General features: G+C 38.2%; 1 protein-coding gene across 1 annotated transcript in view; it reads right to left on the reverse strand.

Annotated features, from left to right (window-relative positions):
- Positions 1–17,407: 17,407 nt before the first annotated feature.
- Positions 17,408–26,990, reverse strand: part of LOC120888242 (uncharacterized) — a 167,190-nt gene continuing 157,607 nt past the window's right edge. Inside the window, 3 exon segments of the mRNA XM_078041107.1 lie at positions 17,408–17,679; positions 21,129–22,288; positions 22,915–22,928. Coding sequence (XP_077897233.1) covers positions 17,408–17,679; positions 21,129–22,288; positions 22,915–22,928 — 1,446 coding nt within the window.

A 26,990-nucleotide genomic window follows, 5' to 3' on the forward strand; every position in this document is an offset into this window, starting at 1 on the left:
TACCGGTGCACCTCCCTGACTGCTGAAAGTTCTGGTTCCTGGGTGTTTCTTTGTTTCTTTTTTCCCGGGTTTCGGCACCACTTGTCACGACCCCCCTTGCCCGCAAGGAAGACGCGACTCAGGAATCTTCTTTCAGCAGTTTATTCAGGCCCTTGATATTCTTCTAATATTTCTTCTACTACTACTACCTCGGATGCCCCTCCCAGCCTTAATAAAGCACCTCGAACCCCAATGCAAACCTGCCACGTGTACCCTTCTCACAGGGTGCTAGAAAATGACACGCCAACTTTCTCTGATAAGGAGCTGGGAACACACCAACTCTCTTTGATATGGAGTTGTCCTTCACAGACCACAACGGAGCCAGCGCCATCATGTAATGGCGACCACAGTCCACAGGAATGGCTCACCACACCAAATCTTTTATAAAACTGCTTCCATATGTGAAGTACTCTGCATCAGCATTCTTGAGAGGCTGGTCTGTTAGGTCTGGTCTGCTGGAGAACACTTCATCCATGACCTCAAAACATTTGTAATCAGGTTTTCCAGGTCCAATGAGAAGCAAAGTTGCTGGGTTTAGAGTTCTGACAACCTCAACACAGATATGTGGGTTTTCACATAACATACCCTGGTATTCGACCATTCTTTCATTAGTCAACCAATAGTGTCCTTTATATTCTAAAAATCTCAAAATTGAATGAGGAACTCTGACAACCAGTTCTTGTCCCATGGACAGTATATCAGCTTCCATCATCAAAAGAGCTGTGGCTGCAAGGGCCCATAAACAAGGTTGCCATCCCTGGGCTACAGAGTCTAGCTTTTTGGACAAATAGGCCACTGGACGGTGCCATGTCCCCAGCATCTGAGTCAAAACTCCCATAGCCACTCCAGACAGATAATGGAGAGAAAGAAAGAAAGGCTTTGTGAGGTCAGGGAGCCCTAATCCAGGTGCACTGCTCAGTGCTTGTTTAATGTCCTCAAAATGCTTCTGCTTAGTTGGCCCCCACATCAGAGGATCTCATTATCCCCCTTTGTGGCTTCATAAAGTGGTTTTGCCATGACCAAAAAGTTAGGGATCTATATGTAGCTGAACCCAGGAGCCCCCAAGAATTATCTAGTCTTATGGCAGTTGAAGGGACTGGAATTGAGCAGATCTCCTCTTTCTTTTGAGGTTCACTGGTTGTTCTGTTCTGTTGCTGAGTCAGATGGTAACCAAAGTATTTGACCTTTTTCTTGATAGATGTGAACTTTTAAGTCAGAGTTTAGTGCTGTTGCAAAGATGGTGTACTCAAGCCCCTGGGAGGAACTGTCATTTAGGGAAGAGAGGCATACCTAGAGCCTCTGGTGCTTTAAGATGCAGGAATTTATTTTTTATCTCCCAGTGCAGGATCTTGGCTGCTGGGATTCTCCAACTCTTAAATCTAATGTAAATCTTAGCAGAGACTGATGACCTGGGACATCATTTGTGTAAAAGGCACCTATGTCAGTCTTTCCATGGGCTGTCTGCCAAGGATGGAGAGCAGTAGTGGTCCCCTGCAGGTACCAGTGTGGCAGCCACATTGTGCTCACCTAGGTGTTGCTCTTTGTCTGTGTGGCTTTATCCTTCTGCCAGGTGGGAGCCGGCTCTAATCTTATATAATAGCTGTCCCGCTTGTGTTTTTGTTCAGTATGCCTGGGTGCATGGTGCTTTGTGGCCCTTCCTGCTGTGAGCATGTGGCATGGAGCCAGGATGGCATGCCCTTTTGGAGTGAGCACCCTATGGCCCACTACTGGCTGTAAACATGAACATATTCCTGGTTCATTTGGGGGCTTGCAGCAGCTGAGCCCTCCTTAGGTGCTGGGTCCCATGCATCAGATGCAGTTGTGTGTGTCTATGGGACCCCTGCAATATTCATCAGTCATCAACTTCCGAGCAGGTGGGAAGAAACTGATCAGTCATGGTGCAGGGTTTCTCCATGTAGGAGATAGTAGGATTTTTCCAGCTTATGAGCACAGTAGTGGAGAAAGTCTGACATACAAAACTTCCTTGTCTCCCTCAGGTGTTTCCCTATGGTCAACATGGGCAGGTCCTCTAGTCCCTTGCAGAGGCACCTGGAGAGTTCTCATCTGACTTGTGGCTCTGGGCTTGGGACAAATCTCCCACCTTAATCTTGGGAGGTAAATGAGTCTTTGGTCCTAGGAAGACTTTGGCTCTGGGGACATCACAGAGGTAGGAATAGCCAGTATTGGGGGGCCATCATTTGCTGCCTCTCAGGCCAAGTGGGCTAGGGGACAGTCTGTTGTCCCAGTGGTCTTGGCAAAATTGGGTAGAGTGGCACATAAGGTCTTGGGTTCTCTTTTGGCTCACAGGAAAAACTGTTTTCTGTCCTGTCTTTCCTAGTCAGGTTTTCTGTTTAGCTGCTTTCCACTGGGTCTTAAAGACCACTATGCTCCTGGCTAACATCTGCTTGGACTTTCCATCTAGACAGGCTCTCAACCAAGGGGACTGTTTCTGTACTATCTATTGACAGCAATCAATATAAGAGAATTGGCTCAGCGGTTCCAACAACAATCAAAAAGACCTCAGCAATGACTCTCTCATCTAAAAATCCTTCTGGTGGCCAGCCCACATGTTGGGTGAGCCACTCTCATTCACAGAGTTTGCAACCTTTGTGGAGTGAGTCTCACCCCACAGTTACCAGGAATACCTTCCTAAAGGTTTCAAAAACAGATTTCATAAGGCTCAGTTTTCTTAGTGTGCCTCCCATATTCCATCAATGTTGCACACTTACAACAAAACACACTTAGAACAAGACTCACTTCGTCTATCTCCAGCCACTACCCTTGCAGGTACTTAGGGGCCCCTTAGCCTTGCGGGTAGGTATCAACCCCTGACCTAGAACTTTCACCTAGATGTTGGTTTGTGAAATTCTGCCATGGACCATATGAAGTGCCACAGAACCATGGATCTGGACTTTGCACTCGCTTCAGCCCTCGGGTTCGGTCAGAACTCTTTCCTTTGTCTGTCTCAGTCACACACTATCACACACTTTCCCACAGACATGGCCAGAACAAAATTTCTGTACTGCCCAAATTCCAACAATTCCAAACCAAACAAAAAGGGAGTCACGGTTTTCCCTCTTCTTGCTGACCCTGAACAGAGACTACTCAGGTGACTCCCTGGGTCTATTTCAGCTCCAAACTCTTTCGAGGGTACTCAGGACCCAACCGAAGTTGATCAAGCCTCTCTTCCACCCACTTAGGCCTCAAAGGGGAAGTCAGCTGGGCTGCAAAACAAATGGACCTGGGTCCTACCTGTACAGCTAGGCAGTGCTCAAAACCCTAATTCTGGTTTCTGCTGCCTGTGGGTTCCATTGTGCTCCAGGATGGCAGCCCCAGGGCACTGGATGAGTGGATCATCCTTCAGTCCAAAAGTCACCTGGGTCTGCCAATGGGACCACTGTCTCCCATCACCACAGGAAAGCCAGTCCCCAGAGACAAGAGAGGCAGAATAGCCTTCCCTACCTCCTCAGTTCCATCTGCATCACCAAAAATGTTGTAGAGAGAAAAGTGGTAAGGCACTGAAGATAAAAGGAAACAGTTTTATTTGGCTTCAGCCAGGTTCAAATGATACAGCTTTTGCTGTAATCAATTAATCCTGAGCCCCAAGTTATAGGATTTTCGGAGTTTTATACCCACCATGTAAGGAGAGGGGCTCAAAAGTTCAAAGTCTGTAGAAGTTCACATAAAAGCAGCTTTTTCTTTAACTGTTTTGGGCAAGTTAATTTTTCAAGGACAATACGTGAGAATATGTTTATGTTAACAGCCAATAGTGGGTCATAGGTTGGTCACTCCAAAAGTCATGCCACCCTGACTCCAAGCGACACACTGTGAGAAATTAGCAAGAAGGGCCACAGAGCCCCATGCACCCAGGCATACTGAACAAAAACACATGCGGGGCAGCTGCTACATACAATTAGAGCAGGCTCCCACCCAGCAGAAGGAGAAAGCTGAAAAAGACAAAGAGCAACACCTATTTGGGCACCATGTGACTGCCTCACTGGGACCTGCATGAGACCACACTGCTGCCCTCCAACCTTGGCAGATGAACCACAAAAAGACTTACATAGTTGTCTTTTACACAAATTATGTCCCAGATCATCAGTCTCTGCTAAGATTTACATTAGGTTTAAGATTTGGAGAATCTCAGCAGCCAAGATTCTGCACTGGGAGATAACAAGAAAAAAATTTCTGCATCTTAAAGCACCAGAATCTCTATGTACACCTCCCTTCCCTAAATGACAGTTCTTCCCAGGTGCTTGAGTACACCATTTTTGGGCTAGCACTGGACTCTAACTTAAAACCCACATCTATCAAAAATAAGTCAAATACCTTGGTTACCATCTGATTTAACAACACAACAACCATTGAGCCTCTAAGGAAACAGGAGATCTGCTCAATTCCAGTCTCTTCAACCTGCCATCAGTCCAGAGAATTCTTGGGGGCTACTGGTTTCAGAAATATATGGATCTCTAACTTTTCAGTTATGACAAAACCCTTCTATAAAGCCACAAAGGGGGGAGAAGGGGATCCTCTAATTTGGGGGTCAACTAAACAAAAGACCTTTGAGGACACTAAACAAGCAGTTACCAGTGCAAGTGGATTAGGGGTCCCTGACCTCACAAAGCCTTTCTTTCTGTCTCTCCATGATCTCTCTGGAGTGGCTTTAGGAGTTTTGATTAAGATGCTGGGGACATGGCACCATCTAGTGACCTATTTGCCAAACAGCTGGACCCTGTAGCCCAGGGCTGGCCACCTTTTTTACAGACCCTTGCAGCCACAGCTCTTCTGGTGTTGAAAGCTGATAAACTGGTCATGGGACAAAAACTGGTTGTCAGAGTTCCTCATTCAATTTTGACTTGTTAAAATATAAAGAACAATATTTGTTGACTAATGAAAAAATCGTCAAATATCAGGGCATGTTATGTGAAAACCCATGTATTCATGTTGATGTAATCTGGATTCTAAACCCAGCAACTTTGCTGCCCATTGAACCTGGAAAACCTGATCACAAATGTGTTGAGGTCATGGATGAAATGTTCTTCAGCAGACCAGACCTGGAAGACCAGCCCCTCAGGAACCCTGATGTGGAGTACTTCACAGATGGAAGCAGTTTTATGAAAGATGAGGTATGTTTTGCTGGATATTCAATGGTCACTCTGGACTCTACTGTCAAGTCAGAACCTCTGACTCAGAGAACTTCAGCATAAAAAGTAAAACATTGCTTTGATTCAAGCACCTAAGTTGACAGTAGGTGTCTGTGTGGATATTTACATAGACTCAAAATATGCATTAGCTACCTTTCATGTTCATAGGGCCTTATGCAGATCACTCCCCAAAAACCCTGTGGGAACTGATAATTCAACTCATGGGGAGCTCCATAGTTGGACAATTTTATTCATAAAACTGTGCACAGTAAAATGAATTTTTTTGGTGATCTGTGATTTATATATATTCCATTATGAATTTTGATTCTAATATCCATTGCTAGTTTTTAATTATACACACACACACACACACCCACACACACACATACACACACACACCCACACACTCCACTGTTTTCCAAATATGAAATATATGTGTCATAGTACACACTAACTTGATTCTTTCATGTTCTTATATGTGGATTTTTTATCAACTTTTCACAAAATCATTCCCAAAAATATTTATTTTCTCAACATACATATTCATTTCCTAGTACTCAAAACTAACTTCAGTGAATATTGAGTACTAATGCTAATATTTCTACAGTAACTGACCACAATTTCGCATCAATGCCAGTATATTCATATAAGACATGATGTGTATTTTGATGTTAGTTTTCATTTATTATTGGTACCTTAGTATTTCTTCAATTTATATACTTCATAGGATATATCCTTTTATCCACAAGGTCACAAATTTATATGCATATTATTCACTTTCAATCACTTCCTCTTTCAGAACACATGTATTCCTCCATTTTTCTTTACTTACTTTTTCATGACACTTCTTTCATAATACATTATTTTCGATTTCCATAATCATTTTTGAAACAAAACTCACACACACTTTGTTACAAATAGTAACCCTAATATTACCACTATATGTATAACTAGTTGGAAACATTGTATTATATGAATACTAGATTTTATGTATAATTTAAAATATCAATTCAATCCATTATTTAAAGTTGGTACCAGTTATATTATTTATTCACAGTAAGGTCTATTCATGCATCATCTCTATATTCATAAACACAGGGTACATTTCTTTTTATCCCCAAATACTAACTTATAGGGTTTCAAAACATGCTCCCAGAAATGGTGTAAGAAATACTCATGTCACCTGATCTACATATTCCTTTCATCACAGTAATATTCTGGACAAAAAATGCAAAGCTCACACTTATGATTCTACCAAAACCTAATTTTAATGAGAACATAGATTACTAAAATCATCCATGTCTACGTTGCCTAGTGTTTAAAAATTTCAATTCTAATGGTGACTATAGATTTGTTTCTTCCTAAGATTATACATTCAACCACCCCTCTGTTAAAAATGTTTCTAATCCTATCACTCACTGTATACTTTGCCGGATCTCCTAACCTCTATATTGATATCTATTTTTCTACAGAGTTTCCCAAGTCCATTCTTGGGACTGACTCTTTCTGTGTGCTGACATTCACATTCACTCTATAACAGAAGCCCTATTGCAAAAGGACTTTTTGTCCAAATCCTAAACTCACTCTCCTTCCTAAACCTACACTGCAATCTTACCAACTATCCCTTTTTCATTGGATGTTCTCTTATACATTCAATAATAAGAGGTACCAGATCCTATGCGATTGTATATTGATTTATATGATACATCTGTGCAGAACAAAATTCAAAACTATGTATTCAAATCAAAGGACCAATGCTTTCTGTGCTTCAGATCTTACCTAGTTTTCTGTTTCCGTACTTACATTTCATCTATACATTCCTATTAAGATCCCCATTTCCAAATGCCAGTATTCACATCCAGCAGAATGACTCCTAACCCAAACTGAACATGATATTAACTCTAACCATACTCAGTTCTCTCAATGTAATTTCACATAAGAGCAGGTACAGAGTTGATCTTGCAATATAGGCATGTAGGGGATCTTACACCTGTTGAGAACCTCAAAGGTAGATGTAGAAATGATCCCTGGAGAAGATGTAGGCAGCTGTGTAGGATCTGAGAGGCCTAAAGTCATCTTCCATGGCAAACAACCCCGTCAGGATGAAGGGATGTGTCTGAATCAGCCTCTCTCTTCCCAATGCAGGGAAGATGGACCATACCAGGTCTTTGGGAATAGCTGATGCCAGGCGCCTATGGTGTGTATACCTTTATAACTTGTGAAAATGTCACAGGAAGATGAGGCAGCATTCATCTCATGGGACCTTTGGAAACCACTGTTAAAACAAAGTGGTTGCCAAGGCAGTGACCTCATTAATTTTCTTGAAGGAAGTGACCTCACCTCACTTCCTTGGTGATGGAACTCTCTACTTGAGATCCAGATAGCCAATCACCCAGAGCCCAGTGGGCTCACTTTTTTGGATTTACCAAGGACAGAGTAATTTTTTCTTGGCATCTACTGATATGGGGGTAGCCAAATACCAGGAAATCTCTGAATAGAGGCCTTTCATGAGAAAGAAGGTACTTGCTATTCACTGGCTCCTGACAACTTCACAGAATTGGCCAAGGAGACCACAGCTGACACAAGACAGGCCACTCCTGGGGAACATAGTGTCATCCACCAGTCAGAGAACACTTTGGATAGATACAGCCCAACTCCAGGGGTGTGTTGTGTGGGGGGGTGTCTTTGTGGGTGTGTGTTTGTATTTGTGGTTTTGTCTCATATTCTGAGAATATGGATGAAATACGGTTTGTTCCAGTTGGAGTGGACTGTTTACTAGTGAGTCTTTTTGCTAAAGGTTAGTGTTTCTATGTGAATGTATCCCACTGTGTGTGTGGTCATAGACAGGAGAAAAAAGAATGCATCAGTGCATGTGTCCTGTGTAGTGGAAAGTTTCCCAGCATTTCTCCTGGCAATTTTAGGAATAGACTGCCGCTTGTCTTGCAGATGGGCAACACCTACTATGTTTCTAAGTTCCTGTATTCTTCCTGAATTTTGGCCACTCTCCAGAAGGTGCTCGTGGTTTTGTGTCCAAGAACTGAACCACCTCGAAGTTCTGTGACATAGCCATGTACTGGATTGCTGAAGGGAATGCTGAACATCTCAGAAAACTCAGAACTCAGTGTGATTTGTAAAGCTCTCAGTGGAGAAACCCTGCTTGGTTAGATAGCAACCCAAGTAGTCAGATCAGGAGCTTTCAGTGGCATAGTTTTCATCTTGTGGAAAAGTCTGTTCCTGGGCTATTGTCTTACCTATTGTTCTCTTCCCCTGAATGTCGGGAAGGACTTTGCCTAAGGCCACCCCTTTGTGAAGCCTCAAGAAAACAGTTTCAAAATGGAAATGAAATGAAGGGTGCCTCCCCTGTGGCTCTTTGGTAAAGTGCTTTATGAATGGATGAGTCTGAGTCAGACTATTGGCCATGTGTGAGGCTTTGGCTTAGATTCTCAGCACCCTAGGAATTTAAATAAAGATGTCATGTGTCCATCCATAACTAAAATGACAAAATAAAAACAGTAATTTTAAATGAAGTCTTTTGCCCTTCTCTGGTAAGGCTCCTGACCTCCTTGAAGTAGGAACAGGAATTCTTTTGGTCAAATGAGTTGTTCCAAGCCCTGCAGTAAGTAGCACAGTGGTGGTTGGGTTTTTCACGACTCCAGTACACATAAACAATCTACCCCCAACAGTCAGTAGACTCTAATTTGAGCAGTGGAGAGGTATTAACTATAGGCCCATTTTATCTATCCTGGTTCTCAAAAAGGGTGTCTAGGCCACCATGGCTTTATGCAAATGAGGGCCATGAGAGCTTACTTTGGACACCATCTTGGACTGCTCCCCATATGGAAACCTCGAGCCAGAATGTTATGATGAGTGTCTATATGCAAGAAGCTGAGGGCCTTGTGGGAGTGTTTTTGTTGGAATTGTGGTCATTTGTGTGGTGGTAGGTAGAGATAACTGGGTCAACCTCAGCTTGATGTCTGGTGTGATTCCATTAGAGACTGAGTTCTGGAATGGTCCTGAAAGAAGTATTGTCATGAATTGTGTTGGAATTTGAAGAGGTAAAGCATGAGAGGCACACTTGGAATCTGAAATCTAGGCCTAGGGTGGCTTTCTCCACAGCACTGGGAACCTCAGCCAGGATATCACATGATTTTCTTCTGAGAGCCATGTCAGCCATAGTCGAGAGCCAAAACACACATGGACCTCACTTTTGAGACCCCAAGGGACCTGGCTTCCTATGACCTTTTGGCAACTTTTTGGGAAGCCTTGCCTGCATGAGTTCTCCAGAGCTTTCATTGAAAGGAGATTCCTCACCACTTAATGGTTCCTGAAAGAATTGAAACCCAAAGTGCCCCCTACTTTATCCTTGAATGATGGCTAGACCAATACCATGAAATTTGTGAAATTCCTATGACCAGAAAGCACTGGAAAACTTTTGGATCTCCTGTTACTCATCATGACTGAGCCACACAGTGCCTTTATTGACTGGGATTCATGACAATGGTGAAGAACAGAGATGCCAGTGAGTTGGAGCCTGGTGGGAACTCGGCCTGGAGCATTGAAGGGCAGGTGTGTGACAAAATATCTGTCGTGGGGCTATGGGGATCTGCCGTTGGCTTCCAAATGACATGTGACTCACATGAGGAAGTCAGCAAACCCTTATATGTAAAGGTGTCTTGTTGTGGGAAGAGGTTTCAGGGCAATGCTCAGAATCAGGGTGCTACTCTGAAATGGGAAAGATTTATACGATAGCACCCAATTGGTGTTTTCTCCTGCAGACTCTGACTCACCACATATGACAGAACTCCCTCCAGCACTTTGTCCCAGTTTTTTGTAGGGACAAATGAGGCAAGGCACTGAAGATAACAAGAAACAGTTTTATTTGGCTGCAGCCAGGTTCAGAGGGCAAAACTTTTGTTGTAATCAATCAGTTCCCTGAACCCCAAGTTCAGGGAGTTTCAGAGTTTTATACCTAGCATGTAAGGGGAGGGCCTCAGAAGTTCACAGACTGCAGAAGTTCCCATAAAAGCAGCTTTTTCTTTCACTGTTCTGGGCACATTAACTCTTCAAGGACAACACCTGAGAAGGAGAGAGCTTCTTCCATTTCTTTCCTTTCTCTGCCAGCTGTTACCATGCAATCTACAGTTGCATTGAAAATTTCTTCCTGATTTTTTATATAAGCTGAGTATTAGTTTCCTTATACTTAAGATAATATAGGGGGCTGGGGTGGTGGCTCAGTAGGAGAGCACTTGCCTAGTATGTGTGAGACACTGAATACTTGATTCATTTCTCAGAACCACATGTAAATAAATACAAAAAAAATAAAGGTCCATTGAAAACTATATAAAAAAAATATAACAGAGGGCTAGGGTTCTTGCTCAGTGGTAGAGAACTTGTCTAGTATGTGTGAAAGACTAATTTTCATCCTCAGCACCACATGTAAATAAATAAAGTAAATGTCCATCAACAATTAATAAAATATATATATATTTAAAAATTACAAAATAAGTTTCAAAGACAGATATGCAATGTACTTATTCATATTGAAATGGTGAATTCAATAACAATATATGAGGGCAAATTCAGAAAATATTCTTATTTCATAAATTGAATTGTACAGAAAGTCTTTGTAGAAGAATGATGTGGTGCATATGAAATGTGTTGTGCATAGAAAGAAAAATTACATGCATGCAGGTTGCCACTGAAATTTCACTTCAGTAGCAGCACATTGGACCAACAAATCAAGACTAAATCCAGCAAGTATTCTGTTTAGGCAAATAAAGTGTTTCTGTTGTTGTTTTCTTTTGCCATGCTGATATTTGTCCTCAGGCTTCATATATGCTATGCAAGTACTCTAACACTGAGCCTCACACCCTTATTATGAAAATATAGTTTTATTGGAATGCCATCAGACATTTGGCTACTATATATTGCAGATTTAAGGCTATGACCACAGAACTTTTGGGTCTCAAAGCTGAAAGTCTTCATTATGTGGTCCACAGAAAAAATATTTTGCAAATTCCATTGATATAATTTTTATATCACCAAGTATATTGACAGGTTGGTGGAACAGGAATTCCTATGTGACATCCACCAGTAGGATTTAAGTTCATTTGAGAGTCAAGTATTGACCATTTATCTACTGGTAATGAAAATTAAAATCTAATTATGAAAATAATTTCTGTAACCAGATAGAGTGCCAGTGTGTCAGGCAGTTTCTTTCTGTAACTTGGCAAGTTGTTAGAAGTATTAGAACTAAATTAACTTAAGATGTTTTTACAAAGTGCTTTAAATATGCTTTATATTTTAAATAATATATACTATAGAAATTTCATCTCATTTTCAAAAATTATTTCATACTACATTATTTTAGAGATATAAAAATAGAATTCTTAAAGAGTATCTAGTCTAGATCATTTCTAATTTATAAGAAAATTGTATAATAAAGATTCTTTATACATATAAAGAATCTTTATTATATATATAATTATATTATATATACATTATATTATATATATAATTATATATTATATATATAATTATATTATATATACATTATATTATATATATAATTATATATTATATATATAATTATATTATATATATAATATATTATATATAATTATATTATATATATATTATATATACATAATTTATCAGTAAAAATATTTTTATATATGAATATATACATACAAAATTAGAATATATGCGAAAGACCCTTCTTCGTGTTTTTTATATGAAATATACACATTTTGGGCTAGGGTTGTGGCTCAGTGGCAGAGTGCTTGCCTAGCATGTGTGAGGCACTGAGTCTGATTCTCAGCACCGTGCATCACTGAAGAAAATAAAGGGCCATTGACAGCTATAAAAGTATTAAAAATATTAAAAATACACATTTTTATATTATAGATGTCTTTAACATGAAAACCTCAAAGGTAATAATGACAACCACCACAAATACTGGTCAGATATTTCTTCTCTAACAGAAAACAGAGCTTCCAGAAAATGCCAGCCCAAAAAATAAATGATGTACTTGAGACAACTTGTTGTGCAAGAAAGTCAAAAGTACTCCATGATGAATGGGAACACATCAGAAAGATGTGTAATCATCTTGAAATTGCAGTTGCTGTCCATATCTGGGTGTCTGAGTACCAAAATGATAACCTTTCTTTCTTGACCTCTTTGGTTGGTTGATCTACAATCAATGAAAAAAAATCATCATTTGGTTACCACCATAGTAATAATTTAACATAAGGAAAAATTATCAATGAAATATTAATTCCAGTGGGTGAAATTTAAAGGTCCAAGGAGATATTTACAAACTCCCAAAGTATCTCCACAAAAAATATTTATGAAATATAAAGAGTAAATAAATACTATGTTTATCATGGACCAACCTGGCAGATACTACTTAACAAAATAATTAGTCAACAATAACCAGTGATAGAACCAAGTGACACTGCATACCTCCATAGATTCTTGTGCCTGTGTGATTTAGGCCCCAGATATTTGTTTACTCTTAAGTACAGGTTAACTCTAGATCCTAGAGGATATGTCCACCATTACTAGAGGCTGATCATAATCTGTGACCATATCTGTCAGTGCTTCCAAAATATGTTCTCGTGTAAGAACTAGGCATTGTGTGTATGATGCTCTTCCTCTAACGGCATAACCTGAATACACTCAAGAGAAAAACATCATATAATCCTAAACTGAAGTAAAATCTACAGAACTACTACTCACATACACCATTCAAAAATTAATAGATGTCATGAATAGACCAGAAATACTCAGGAACCATCCTAGATTAAAAATAAAAATAAAACAAACATAGAAGAAACAAGACCACTTGACACAGTGAATAATTGATATTAAAATTTTCCACAACTGAATTTATTTTGGTTCAAATACCATTGTTAAAATAACTGGTAAATTTTGAATAAGATTTGTAGAGTAGACATTCATAATATAGTTTCCCTATTTTGATCATTACACTAAAGTTATAGAAGATAATTTCTCATTTTTAGAAAGTGTATTTTGGAATAAAAGACATTGTGTGCATCTTGCAAATGGTTCAGAGATAAAAAACTGTTATGAACCTATACTTATCTAAAAATGGAGAAGAGGAGAAAAAAAAGTTAACAAAATAGTAACATTTGGGGAATGTTTCTTAGGAATTCTTTTCACTACTGTTTTAAATCTTTTATAAACCTAATATTATCATAATAGACCATTCCTGAAAGAAAAATAAATTTTAAAAATATGAATAAGTGACAGCCTACTCAATAAAATAAACCATGAATCTGTATAGGGATAATAAATGCATAAATATTGTGGTGAATAATTAACAAAGATATTTATAGTCTCAAACTATCTACCCACAAAAAATAATTACAAAGTAAAATCCTACAAATGGCACATTAATGATCAATATTAACATCAGCAGTAATGAGGATACTATAGGTCACATGATGTGATCCAAAGAGAAAAATCACAGAATTGATTCTGTCATACTTTTGCCAAAAAACTTATAATAAAGTTCCAATCATAAAGAAACCAGAGAATACATGTTAAGCACATTCTATGAGCTTTCTCCCTGAAAAGGTTAAAAGTCAAGAAGGTTAACAAAAGGCTAAGGAATATTTAAGTCTGAAGGCATCTAGAAAATATAACAATTAAGATCATTTCATGGCTTGAATAAAATATTGCTTATTTTTTTTTTGCCTTTTTCTTTTTATACAATCTTGGGAAAAATAGTGAAGTTTCAGATTCTACTATAAAGTACTTTTGTCCACTGAAGCATTTTAAAGTGAATCGCTAACATATGCCATCTTTCATGATACGTTTAGTATTAGCTACAAGTCAGAACATGCTAGATAACAAAATAACCTTTATGCTGATACTGATATGGTTAACAAGTATGATGTTACTTGTTAATATTTGAAAAATTCATTCATAATGAATGAAGGTTGTATTGTAGTTATCTAGCATCTTCTGAATTGTAGAAAATACTAAAAATATCATGAATGGTAGCATATTTCATCAATGCAATTTAAAATACTTCAGTGGACAAAAGTACTTTATATTAGAAACTGTGAATTTACTATTATTTCCCAAGATTGTATAAACAAAGGGAAATGGGAAAAAATTAAGCAAATACTGTTTATTATTAGAAAAAATTAATAAGTCAGTGCCTCAAATTAAAATTATAAAAATTTAAAGACTGTGTATTTGATGACCGTATAATTCTAATACATGTATCCACTAGAGAATATAATAATAACCAGCATACCAAAATAATGTTGACTAATTGTGTGGATCCACATTCAGTGTTACATTTTTGACAATAAAAATAATCCATCATTAATGTGATATTTAGATCTACCAAATTAGTATTGACTATTTGGTTGTTTAATTGAGCTCTAATGCTAGTATTTATGTTGTTTGAAAACACATCTTAATAAAAACTGGTTTTGCACTTGCACTTCAAATTTTCTTATACATGTAAATAATTTTAATACTTTGAGAATTTCATTATACATATGATACACACATCCCTTTCTACAAAGTTTTTACATCATACATTTTATGAACAATTTAAATATTATATTAATAGTCTGAAAAACAAAAAAATAGCACATATATATATAATATATATATATTTAAATCTCTTTAAATCCTTATGATATTTCCAAAAGTAGATCTTGTCTTGACTTATTAATAATTCTTAAAGAAGAAGCTCCCATAGTCAGGATTCAAATTCTGAAGCAAGTGAAGAGAAGAAGAATTATATTTTTGTCTCAAAGATTTTATAAGTATGAATCAGTGAAGAAGTTGAGAACTTTTTATTGTTTATAAGAATAAAAAATGGATATGTATGTCCACAATACAAAATTACTATGAAATGCAATATTCCCACATTTTCATACACAGTTATCATTATGATCAAGTATCAGAGCTTTGTGTTTCCCACTCTTTATGAATAAATTTGACAACCATGTTCTAGGGTATTGTGGCAAGCACTGGGATGAAAACATGGAGATGATAATGGACACCCCTCAACAGTCATATATCATAGCTTAAAAAGCAGACAAGTAGGAAATTTCCATACAGAGTCATTGGCATTATGACAGGGATAAAGCAGGATACCACTGGAACACATAGAAGGGACTTCTGTCCCAAATTTGTGTCAGTGTTTTATGTCCTTCATTGGAAATGATATGTGAGTTAACATCTGAAGAAAAAGGAGAAATTGTCACAGAGAGGGAAGAAGGTGCATTCAGACGCCGAGATAAGGAAAAACACTTGTGTTATCATAGTGGTCCAGTGCCACTAGAATCTAGAGTAAAGTGACAGAAAAGCAAGTGAAAGAAGATAGGCTAAATAACCTGACAAAAATCCAGTTGATTTGGATATTGTAATTTTTGGCTAAGAAATTTTATATTTTTCTTGAGGGCAAAATGTAAACTAATTGGAGAGTCAGGACAGGGTATTTTAAATGCATGACTGTTACTAGGTAGGTCTGGGCTTTTGGCAATAAACAACAGAAAGTGGGTGATGCCATTTTTTTTCCCATAGAAGAATTTCAGCCTATAGACTGACAGTTTCATAGTGGGGAAGAAGCTGAAAAAAAAAGTCATTTCAAACTTAAGGTCATTGATTTGTTTATTTTCAGACTTGGGAAAATACATAGCTGTTTAATAGTAATTTATTTCTTCTCAGAAGTTATGACGAGAATTTTTTTTTAAAATTCAGCTCATTCTAGATGTGCATTTTATAAAGTAATTTAATATTTGTGTATTAGTTGAGGTGGGTTTTGCTATAGGTAATAAAGCATGACCACAGTAGGTCAAATAATAAACACATATTCTTTTTGTTTTTAGTTTTAGATGGACACAATATCTTTATTTTAATTCATTTATTTTTATGTAGCACTGAGGATCAAACCTAGGGCCTCAAAAATGCAAGGCAAGCACTCTACAGCTGAGCTACAACCCTAGCCCCAAATATACTATATACTGAGATGCTTAGGAACAGATCATTTTAACATTGGACTAGGTCTCAATAAGGTCTACAGTAAGGCATTGGATTTTTCAGCCCTTTGGCTCACAGGCAGAAGTTAGCTGCTTCAGCTCTTGCCATCATAGCTATTTCAAGGCAAAAAAAAGGGGGGAAAGAGAAAAGAAGGAGTAAGAATCAGCAAATCAAATGCCTTTTTAAATATCATCAGAAGAACTCTATTTCTATTTCATCGGCTAACCTTTTGCCAGTGCAACAAAAATATGATCAAAGAGAAGGGTGTTAAGTAATACCAGCTGCATTATCCAATAACCACTTTCTTCCACACTGAAAACTCAAGCACTGTGCCTGGACATGGTGGGTAATTTGGAAATGTTGGCCACTACTACTTTCGGATTTTGAATAATGAGTGACCTTGAAGGAAGTATTGGGTCTCCATGTTTAAGGGTAGTTTTACCAGGTTTCCCAGGGCAGCTTGCCCATTTCTTTTCCAGCCTCTCACACCTGACAGGGCAGTGCTGTTCAACAGGCTCATGCCTCACTTCTTGTCTGCAGATGCCTTGCCCAGCTGAGCCAAGCTGTGTGGACAGGCTGGGGACACCTGAGGTCACTGACCAAACACCAAATGGTCACTGAAGGCTCAAGTTGCCTCCATCACCAGATTGAGTGGACATGAGTGTCTGTGCAGACAGATGGCACAGCATTACCACAACCTGCACACCAACCAGCATCAGTCTGCAGAGTCATGTGTGTGGAAAGCACCTGGCCCCGGCCACCATGCCTGGCAATTTTAACAGCCCCCAGATGCCCCAAAGATCTACCAGAGCAGAAGTCCCATGTAACCATTCTGCCATTTGCCACCCTCTCAGGAAGCCCCTACAACACCATTGCCCCAGGGATAAGTGTTGGTCAGCAAAGACCTGAATGATCATGAGACCCTGCCTGATGCCACCAGCTCACACTCCCACCTCCCCCTGGGTCCCATTGTCCCCACTCTATGATCACCTAGGGATGCTCATTGATTACAGCCACACTCATGTTAAGAGAGGTTTCTAGAGGTGTCAAGTCTGAATGCCTAAAGGAGCTGTGCCTGGTGTGCCTTCTGGTTGTAAGGAAGGCACACTGACTGGAGAAGGGCTGCCTTCACAATTAGGGGGGGATACACTGGGCACAGCTACCATGGGTGGAAACTGCTAGCACACACTGTACTAAAAGCCACCAAGCTGTGATATTTCTGGGCCATTCATCACTCCTGGCAGTGAGACCCGGTGTCTAAGAAGAGGCAGGTCCCAAAGGATGGGAGGATGTCCTGAATCACCTGGCCTGTTATCTTTACCCAGAGCAAGGAAGAAGAAAGAGGAGGAGGTATGGTCCAAGATCCATGGAGTACCAGGAATTTCAGGAGTCTGAGGCATTAATGGCTGACCTGCATGGTACCTGAGTGCAAGGTCATTAGCTCCAGGGCCCCAGGCCTGTGCACCTGGGGGTGAAGGATTCCTTCTGTACTCACACAATCCTGCCAGACATTGGAAGTTCCTACTCTTCTTCCCCAGGACATAGTCAGCAGAACTGAGTGGATGTCAAAGGATGAGTTACACCACACCACAAACCCCTAATCAAGGATGGATGATGAATGGACCCTCTCCAGTGAACCTGTCAGAAGCTGAACGGTGGACAGGCACAAAAACACACTCCTTTCCCACATCTTTTCTATTCAATTAAACACAAGTCCATCTGAGAGTCACTTGAGTAGAAGTCTGGGATCACCTCTGACTCTTTACCCCCATCCCACATCTGATCTCTTAAAACGTACTGGATCCTCCGTGGCCACCAGCCTCCTCTGCCAGGTCGTCTATCTCTCCAGCTATTGCATGGGACTGCTGATAGCTCTTTCTTCTCTGTGTCTAGGCCTGCATCCTGCAACCTGCTCTTCATCCACAGCCAGGGGGACCTGGTGACAGCAGACACCATGCCTGGCCTTATTGTTCAACAGCCAGTTTAATGGGCACTCTTAAATGCCTGCATATTCATTCCACCTGGAGAGAGACCATGGTCCTTACAAACCCTGGAAATCTATGCAGTTCTCCTCACCCCACAGGGTCTTGCTCACCCACCAGCCATTCTCACCTGCCCACTTTCCAGCTATGCAACAGGCACACCTCAGGACATTTGCACAGGAAGTTCCCCCTGAAATCCAGGCTCAGTCTTTCACCCGACTTCTTTCAGGAGTTACTTTTTTAGACTTGAAAATACCATCTACCTAAAGCTATAAGCCCCTCCTCTTCTACAGTTCCTGGCTGCCTAATTCTCATTATACACCTCTTCTGCAACCCACGTTTAGAACAATGGTGGAAGAGACTGTATGCAACAGGAATAGTGCCTGCACAATTCCCACATTCCAGGTGCAGTGACTGTATTTTCTTCCCACCACTGGCAGCCTTTTGTGTTCCCCAGCACTAAGATGGGGAAGGCCTAACAGAAAGCAGGGGCTTGTGTGCCTCCCCATGACCAAGACCAAGTGGTAAAGGTTCCAGATGTAGTTGCCCTAGCACATTTGAGGAGATTTATGAATTTGCCATTGTTGAAAAAGTGCCTTGGGTTTGTCTTGATCATATATAGGATTTGCACATAAACACATGCACTGTCATAGAGAACTACACTATTTTTAGCAGTAGTGCAGAGCCATTTGGGAAGCTCCAGGGTTGGTCAGGAAATTAGGGTTTGGGAGGTGATAGAGAACATGGAAAAGAGACTTTCTTATATTTGTGTAGGAAGAAAAGATGAGCAAGCATAAGTGGATTTAGGGTTGTATGGTATTATAATTTTGGTGAGCTTTAGGGGCATGAGCCATCCCTGCCATTCTTGTACCTGGACATGCTGTGATTATATCAGACAAAGACTAATCTTGGATGGTAGGAGCACAATATGAAGGATATTGGTGGTATGGCAATTATATTGGATGATTTACACATAACAACTTGGGGAGATGGCTGTCTATATCTAAGAATTAGCTCTCTCCAGAAGGTCATGAATGGGTGCAGTGGTTCATGCCTATAAACCAAGTGATTCAGGGATAGGAAATTCAAGGTCAACTTGAGCAATTTAGTAAAACCTTGGTTCACAGTAATATTTAAAAACACATCTAGGGATCTTGCTTAGGTATAGTAGAAAGGCTGTAGAATTCTCCTGAGTTAAATACCCAGTAAACTTCCTCTGTCCCCAACATACACACACCCACCAAAACACACACAGCAGTCTTAATGGTCAGAAAATCTCCATTTTCAAAGAAAGAGAGTCCCAACAGGAAAAGGCCTTGGTAACACAAGTACTTTCCATTTCCAGAAAAATAAAGTGACTCTGTAGGTGCTCCTAGCAGCCTACTCTCTGCTCCTTCAGGCAAGAGCCTGTGTTTGTCATCATTTTTTATGCTTCATGGATCCTATGAAGCCTTCTGGGTGACTGCAGAGCAGCAGGACTCCTTGTTTGAATGGAGTATCTTCCAGTGAGGCATGAAGCTTGGCCAGGAGAGCAGAGAATTTTGATGCTTGTAAACAGTCTCTCCTCTGTCCTTTGATTCTCAATTTGTTACCAGGTGATACCTGCCTGGGGCAGGCTCAGGATGTTTGGGAAAAAGACAGACTACTCAGGTAAAGAGGGTTGTACCCGGGCTTTGCATCTCACTGGGGCTGTTATTCTCTCTGATGGCACCTTGGAAGGGTTAAGCAAATCAATGAACAGAACACTCTGGAATGTGCAGGATCAGAAGTCAAAGGTTTTTCTCATAAGTGTCACGATAATTTCCTAGGCCACCAGCTCCAGCATGGGGTTGCAGATTCTGAGAGTTTGCATATTCGTGTGTGTATGTGTGTGTATGCAGGTGAAGTGCTCAATGACTCACTATGCATTCTTGGGATAAAAGAGGTGGAAAGACTACTTCTTCAATGGAGTTCCTTCTAAGGAAGAATCTTACCTGTTGTTCAAGCAGGAGCATCTGGCTTCACATTGACAACTGACCTGGGAATGGTAAGCTTTGGGGAAGATGGTAGAACACTTTGACAGAGAGTTTGTAGCACCATAATAAGGCCCAACTTAATATTCCTCATGTCTGCAGGCTTTAGGTTCTTTCTGATAATATGCTGTGTGTCTCCTTCTGCTCCTTTTTGTGCTTCTTACCTTCCTCACCTCCTGGGAGACAATCATTGTGCTTAAAGCACTGGGGAGAAGATAATAATTTAGAAAAATACCAGTGATTATTTTTTGTGGCATGTATGATCTACCCTTGAGCCTCATCATGGTTAAACTTAAGACCAAAGGCTTGGTTTTGGTAAGGGACTTGCCCATCATAAAGTTTTTTAGTAATGCTATTCCCTACTTTGAATATCAGAAATGACTCTAGAAGGCCCATTGTACTCTGGGTGTGATGAATGTTATGGCTGAGAAATACTGAGAAGTTAGTCATGAATCTAAGTCCACACCTCCAGTGGAGTTTGCATGGATGTCTCTGTGTCTACTTGGGCTCTGGTAAGGGTCGGCTACTGCTCAGAGTCTTAGTTAGTGGGACTTGCAGAGGGTTATTGCATGCCAGTTTTAAGAATAATTGACCAGAGGATACCAAATAAAATCTCCATCAACAGAGGCATCATCTTAATATTGTGAGATTATCAAGGAAATATTTCTGTGACAGCAAAAGTCAGTAGAGGTGTCTGTGCTTTATAGCCCTATGGTGATAAATCAGTAAGTATAGCTATTATCATTTTTTTAAATAAACTTTTTAAATGATGCAATTGTTCAGACTTACACACAGAAAAATCTGAGTCTGATTACTACAAAACCTGAGTTTCTTTGTCTTTTTTTTTTTTTTTTGGACTTGGGATTAAACCAAGGTGATCTCTACCACTGAGCCACATGCCCAAATCTTTTTATTTATACTTAAGAGCTTCCTAAGCTGCTTAGATTCTTGTGAAGTTTCTGAGTCAGGTTTTGATCCTGTGATCCTCCAAGCCACATTCTTCACATTTGTAGGATTTTTCTCCAGTATGAATTCTCTTGGTTTTTGATTAAAAGCTTTGCCACATTCTTTACATTTGTATGGTTTTTCTCCAGTATGAATTATCTGGTGTTTAGTAAGGCATGATTTTATATGAAAAGCATTGCCACATTCTTTACATCTGTATGGCTTTTCTCCAGTATGGATTCTCTGGTGTAGAGTAAGGCATGATTTTCGATTAAAGGCTTCGCCACATTCTTTGCATTTGTATGGTTTCTCTTCAGTATGAATTATCAGGTGTTGTGTAAGGCTTCCTTTCTGTTTAAAAGCTTTGCCACATTCTTCACATTTGTATGCCTTTTCTCCAGTATGGATTCTCTAGTGTTCAGTAAGGTGTGATTTTTGATTAAGAGCTTTGCCACATTCTTTACATTTGTAAGGCTTTTCTCCTGTATGTATTCTCTGGTGTTGAGTAAGAGATGATTTATAAATGAAAGCTTTGCCACATTCTTTATATTTGTATGGCTTTTCTCCAGTACGGATTCTCTTGTGTAGATTAAAGCATGATTTTTGATTAAAGGCTTTGCCACATTCTTTGCATTTGTATGGTTTTTCTCCAGTATGAATTCTCTGGTGTTGAGTAAGGCTTGTTTTTTGCTTAAAAGCTTTGCCACATTCTTCACATTTGTATGGTTTTTCTCCAGTATGAATTCTCTGGTGTTGAGTAAGGTTTATTTTTTGATTAAAAGCTTTGACACATTCTTTACATTTGTATGGATTTTCTCCTGTATGAATTCTCTCGTGTTGAGTAAGGCATGAAGTTTGATTAAAAACTTTGCCACATTCTTTACATTTGTTTGGCTTTTCTTCAGTATGGATTCTCTGGTGTTGAGTAAAGTATAAACTTTAATTAAAAGCTTTGCCACATTCTTTACATTTGTATGGCTTTTCTCCAGTATGGATTCTGTGGTGTTGAGGAAGATGTGACTTTTTATTGAAAGCTTTGCCACATTCTTTACATTTGTATGGCTTTTCTCCATTATAAATTTTCTGGTGTTCAATAAGGTGTAATTTTTGATTAAAAGATTTGACACATTCTTTACATTTCCAGTTTTTCACACCAGTATGATTACTGTAGTGTTTAAAAATGTTTAAACTTAAAGACATTTTCACATTTTTTACATTTGTACAGATTACCTCCACTGTAAAGCCCATGGTTTTTAGAAAGAGATGGAGTTTGAGTAAAATATTTTCCACATTTTTTACTTACAGAGGATTTATCACTGCTCTGATTAATAATTGAAGAATCTTTAAATGCTTTTACATATTTTTTTAACTTGTAGGGCTTCACTACAAAGTTAATACTCTGGAGATCAGTAGTACTTGCAGTTTTATTGAAAGTGCTTTCACATATCTTATATCTGTAATTTGTTTCTTAATTATGAAAGCTAGAATAAATAAATTTTGGGCATGGATTAAAACGTTTACACTTTTATCATTGTAAAGCTCTTTTAAAAGATCACATGGCAGTTTTCTGGGATTTAAAAAAAGTAAATTTTAATGAGTTTCAGATCTTTTATATTGGTATACACAAAACAAATAACTGCTAATTACCTAGAATAGAGACCTATCTTCAGGTCCTGAAAGATTTATAATAAATAGAGGTCTCTCTGAGTATCTGCATCTGCCTTTAGATTAACCTATAGTAGGTAATAACAAATAATCCCATATTCATTATATTTCTATGCATTTCCACAAGGAGAAACTGTTCATTGCATCATTTTTGTAAAGTAAGAATTGGACTACTAAAACTCAGAAATTTCTTCTTCTTTTTTTAAAAATTTTTTTGACTACAGAAACAATTGTGGAAGTTTACTCAATAGTGCATTTCAAATTATTTCAGTGATAACTGAAGCATGAAATAGACTCCATTGCTAATTTTCCATTTTTTAGAGGAAAGGTATAATCCCAAAGTACTGTGCAGATATATTTAAAAGAACACACGGGTCCTCAAATGTGACTGCCATATAGGTTGTTGTCTCTCTACAGCTCAGCCAATGCGCCACATCCCTACAGTGCCACCTTGTCTCTAACACACTATTTTCTGCTTTTAATTTGCAGGGGATTCTGCAGACACTGGGACAAAATCATGGTCCTGTCAGAGAATTCTTCATTCAGCCAAAGAGCAAGCTGCATCTGAGATGGCATGCTCAACTTTACTGCTAAAATATCTATCACTGTGGGTTTTTCTAAAATTCTCTTTATATAACTAGCTCACTGAAATCAGTTAGGGCATACTTTTGATTTGTTGAAAATATATCCCTTGAGATGCACAAATGTGTAATGCTAGAGCCTAAGAAAAATCTAATGGCAATAATATTAAGTTTACTGGGGACATGTATAGGACCCAGGAAGTCTCTGGGTCTCACACTTGGAATGTTTTTCCTGCTATTAATTAGAACAAACCCCATTCTACCCACAACCACAAAATGTGTAGATCTTTTGGGATATTAACTTGGAGTGTGGTCAAAATCCCTGTTGCTATGAAATATGAAGCAGTGCATGTCAGATGGTGCTGCACAAAGACATTTATGGGCTGTGCATAAATTTAAAAAAAAGCATGGAGGTCTTTAGGCAAGAATGTCTGGTACCTGGGAACTCACAGTTAAAATCTAGCTGGTATTAGACTATTCGGTACATGTTATATACTACCTAGTTTTTTCTAAATTTAGCATGGCACTGAAGATGGTATCATCCATTGGGGCCACATAGACACATAGCATCACAGAGATGGGTGAGACTTGCCAGAATGCCAATCAACCTGCCTGAAAAAAAGACTTATTCTGTTGAAATCTCATTACTACTTTTAATGTACATCTCCTTAAATAAAATGGGAAAAGTATCTGGTCATTGTTTTTCAGATAGTATGTGGTCTAGAGAATCTGTAAGGTGCTGTACCCCTTTTAACAAAAGTTCTGGCCTTGTCTCATATTCCTTTACTAATTATCTCAGATATTCATATTTTCAGGTGGTTCATCACTTTCCAAAAAGGAAATGACTCAGGTGAGATGCTTGATGTCCCAAGACATGGAGTAATTATGCTAACTTATAAACCATAAATAGGTTAGTAAGTACAAAAAGACTGATTGAAGTTGAATTAAAATTATAAATGAAAATTTACAAGTACCCTTGACTCAAACCATAAAGTTTTAGGGAGAAGGGTCTACAAAAATGGGCTTCTGAAACAGTAGACAGAATCATGGAATGACAAAGACATTATAGATCTCTGTTCTCTACAGAGAAGTTTCATGGTAAGCTATGCCCTATTCAAAGGTGGTCTTACCTCATCAATGTGGCTGCTTTACTTTTCTCAAGAGTTTTACAATTACAAGCTTGTGTCATTTATTATTTTTCTTTATCCCCACTCCCTCCCTACTGCTTATTCCCCAGTCATGTTTTTAACATTCAGCATGAGCCCAGAAGTGTGTCAGAAGATTTCAACTTTTCTCAAAGGACCTCATGTCTGCTTTTGGGGTGTGATGTATTTCTGTAAGCCATTTGGGCTTTGGGTTTTCTGGGAGACTGTGGTAGAAGTGCCTGAGTTTTTTTCTTTGTTTCAATTGCTGTACATGAAAGCTGAGCTTCATGTTTATTTGATGTTTTTTAGAGGACCTATCTGCTTCACTTACCTATTACTTAATTATTATTGCATTTTAAAAGCAATGTATACCAAATTTCACCTTTAACATATTTAATTACTCAATAGTTCTTTGCAACAGAAATGTCCTAGTGAGGATTATTGCAGCATTTCCATTAATCCTTAATCTGAATATTCCTTGTCTCTAAGATTTGTCTAAACTGTGTAGGAAATCATCTCCTTATTACTTCATAAAACTGACAGATAAGAATATTGCAATTTTGTATTAGTGATCTGTAGACTTTTATCTAATGTCCAATCACATAGAGATTATTAGAAGTTAAAACATAACTGATTAATAAGCATTTTATTACTCTTTTGATTTTTTTCACTAAAATGCACATTTCTATTCTAATTTTATTTCTAAAGCTGAGTTAACTGGTTGAGTCTATACTTTCCTGAAGGTATTTTAAAGATACAATTTCATAATGGCCTGTAAACATTGAATATACATGTACTTTAATACATGTTTTTGCATTTGAAAATACAGTATTATAAGTGGTTTTACGCAAAACACTGAGGGGTAAAAATTTTACAATTACAATAATGTAGTTAAAAGTTTTAATCAAACAAAAAATGACTAGCACAATTTGAGCAGTCAGTCTTCTGAAATGTTTGTAATAATATAACCTGATGGATTTGTAATTTCTGTATAAATAATTTTCATGTATTTTTTCTCTTTATTAAGAAAATTTTTCTGAACTTCCCTCTCTTTTAATGTCTATTTCTTTTTTAATATTAAGTATTAACCGTCTTGCTATACATACCTGCTCTTTATAAATTTTTGCAAAAAAAAAATGATTTCTTGCTCTCCTGAAAATTCTTGGTTTTGACTAGAAGTCATAGCTGAAAAAATTAAAATAGCAAGTTATTCAACTTATGGCACTATGGTGAATATATTCTGCAAATATATAAAACTTTATTAAGTTGGGGGGCGATAGCCACAGAACACTATGATTCAAGACCATTATTACTCAAGAAATATATAGAATCACTACAATATGCTGACAAAATCTGTGAGAATATTGAAAATCATCTTAAGAATTTATAGGACCACAGATGAGGACAACACTCAAACTGACTAATATTATCACAATCACAGCCCTTCATTTCAACATATTTGAATTCCACCTGTGACTCAAATATTGCAGAAAATAATGTTCTTATTTAGAAGTTTTTATCTTTTTGGAGAGTCTTTCTTAGGATTAAACACAGGGGTATTCTATTGGTAAACTACATCCACAGACCTTTTTATATTTATACTTTTTTTGAGACACTTTATTACAACAATGTTGAAATTTATTTCAAAATGGCATTCCACTGCCTCATCTTCCCTATTTTATGGAATTACATTTATATTTTATTGCACAAGACATGCCTTTGTTTACATTGTAACATCCAAATATTTTCCAAAATTAATATAATGATCTAATTTAACAGATTTTAAATAGAAAAATACCAATGAAAATAATAGCTTACACAATAAAATGGTATGATCAATTCAAGCAAACAATTTAGAGTTGGAAAATTGATGTTGTTAATTACATAAGCAATGCCGAATAATCACTTGAAAAATGTTTATTAAACTAAATAACAATTTAGAAAATCGAAAGAAAAAGCAAAAGAAAAAGTGGAAATTATATACTAGAAATATTCTTTAAAAAATGTCTCAGGTTGGGACTGCATTCAGATGGTAGATTGCTTGCCTCACATACAGAAGGCTGGGCTTGATACCCAGCACCCTACTTTCACATACACACACAGTCTCATAAATTAGAAATTTGAGAAAAATTTAAATTTAGAATTCATTAAAAGACACAAGTAGGGCTGGTCACAGCGGTGCATGACTTTAATCTCAGCATCTTGGGAGGCTAAGACAGGATGATCAGGAGTTCAAAGACAGACTCAGCAATGGTGAGGCACTAAGCACCTCAGTGAGACCCTGACTCTAAATGAAACACACAATAGAATTGGTGATCTGACTCAATGGTTGAGTGTCCCTGAGTTAAGTCCCCAGTACCAATAAATAAATAAATAAAATGAAAAAGTTAACAAATTTATATTCAAATTTTTAAAACTCTTCAAGAAAAAAAAATTATATGACTAA

Source organism: Ictidomys tridecemlineatus, chromosome 3 (assembly GCF_052094955.1).
Source record: "Ictidomys tridecemlineatus isolate mIctTri1 chromosome 3, mIctTri1.hap1, whole genome shotgun sequence".
Classification (NCBI taxonomy): Eukaryota; Metazoa; Chordata; class Mammalia; order Rodentia; family Sciuridae; genus Ictidomys; species Ictidomys tridecemlineatus.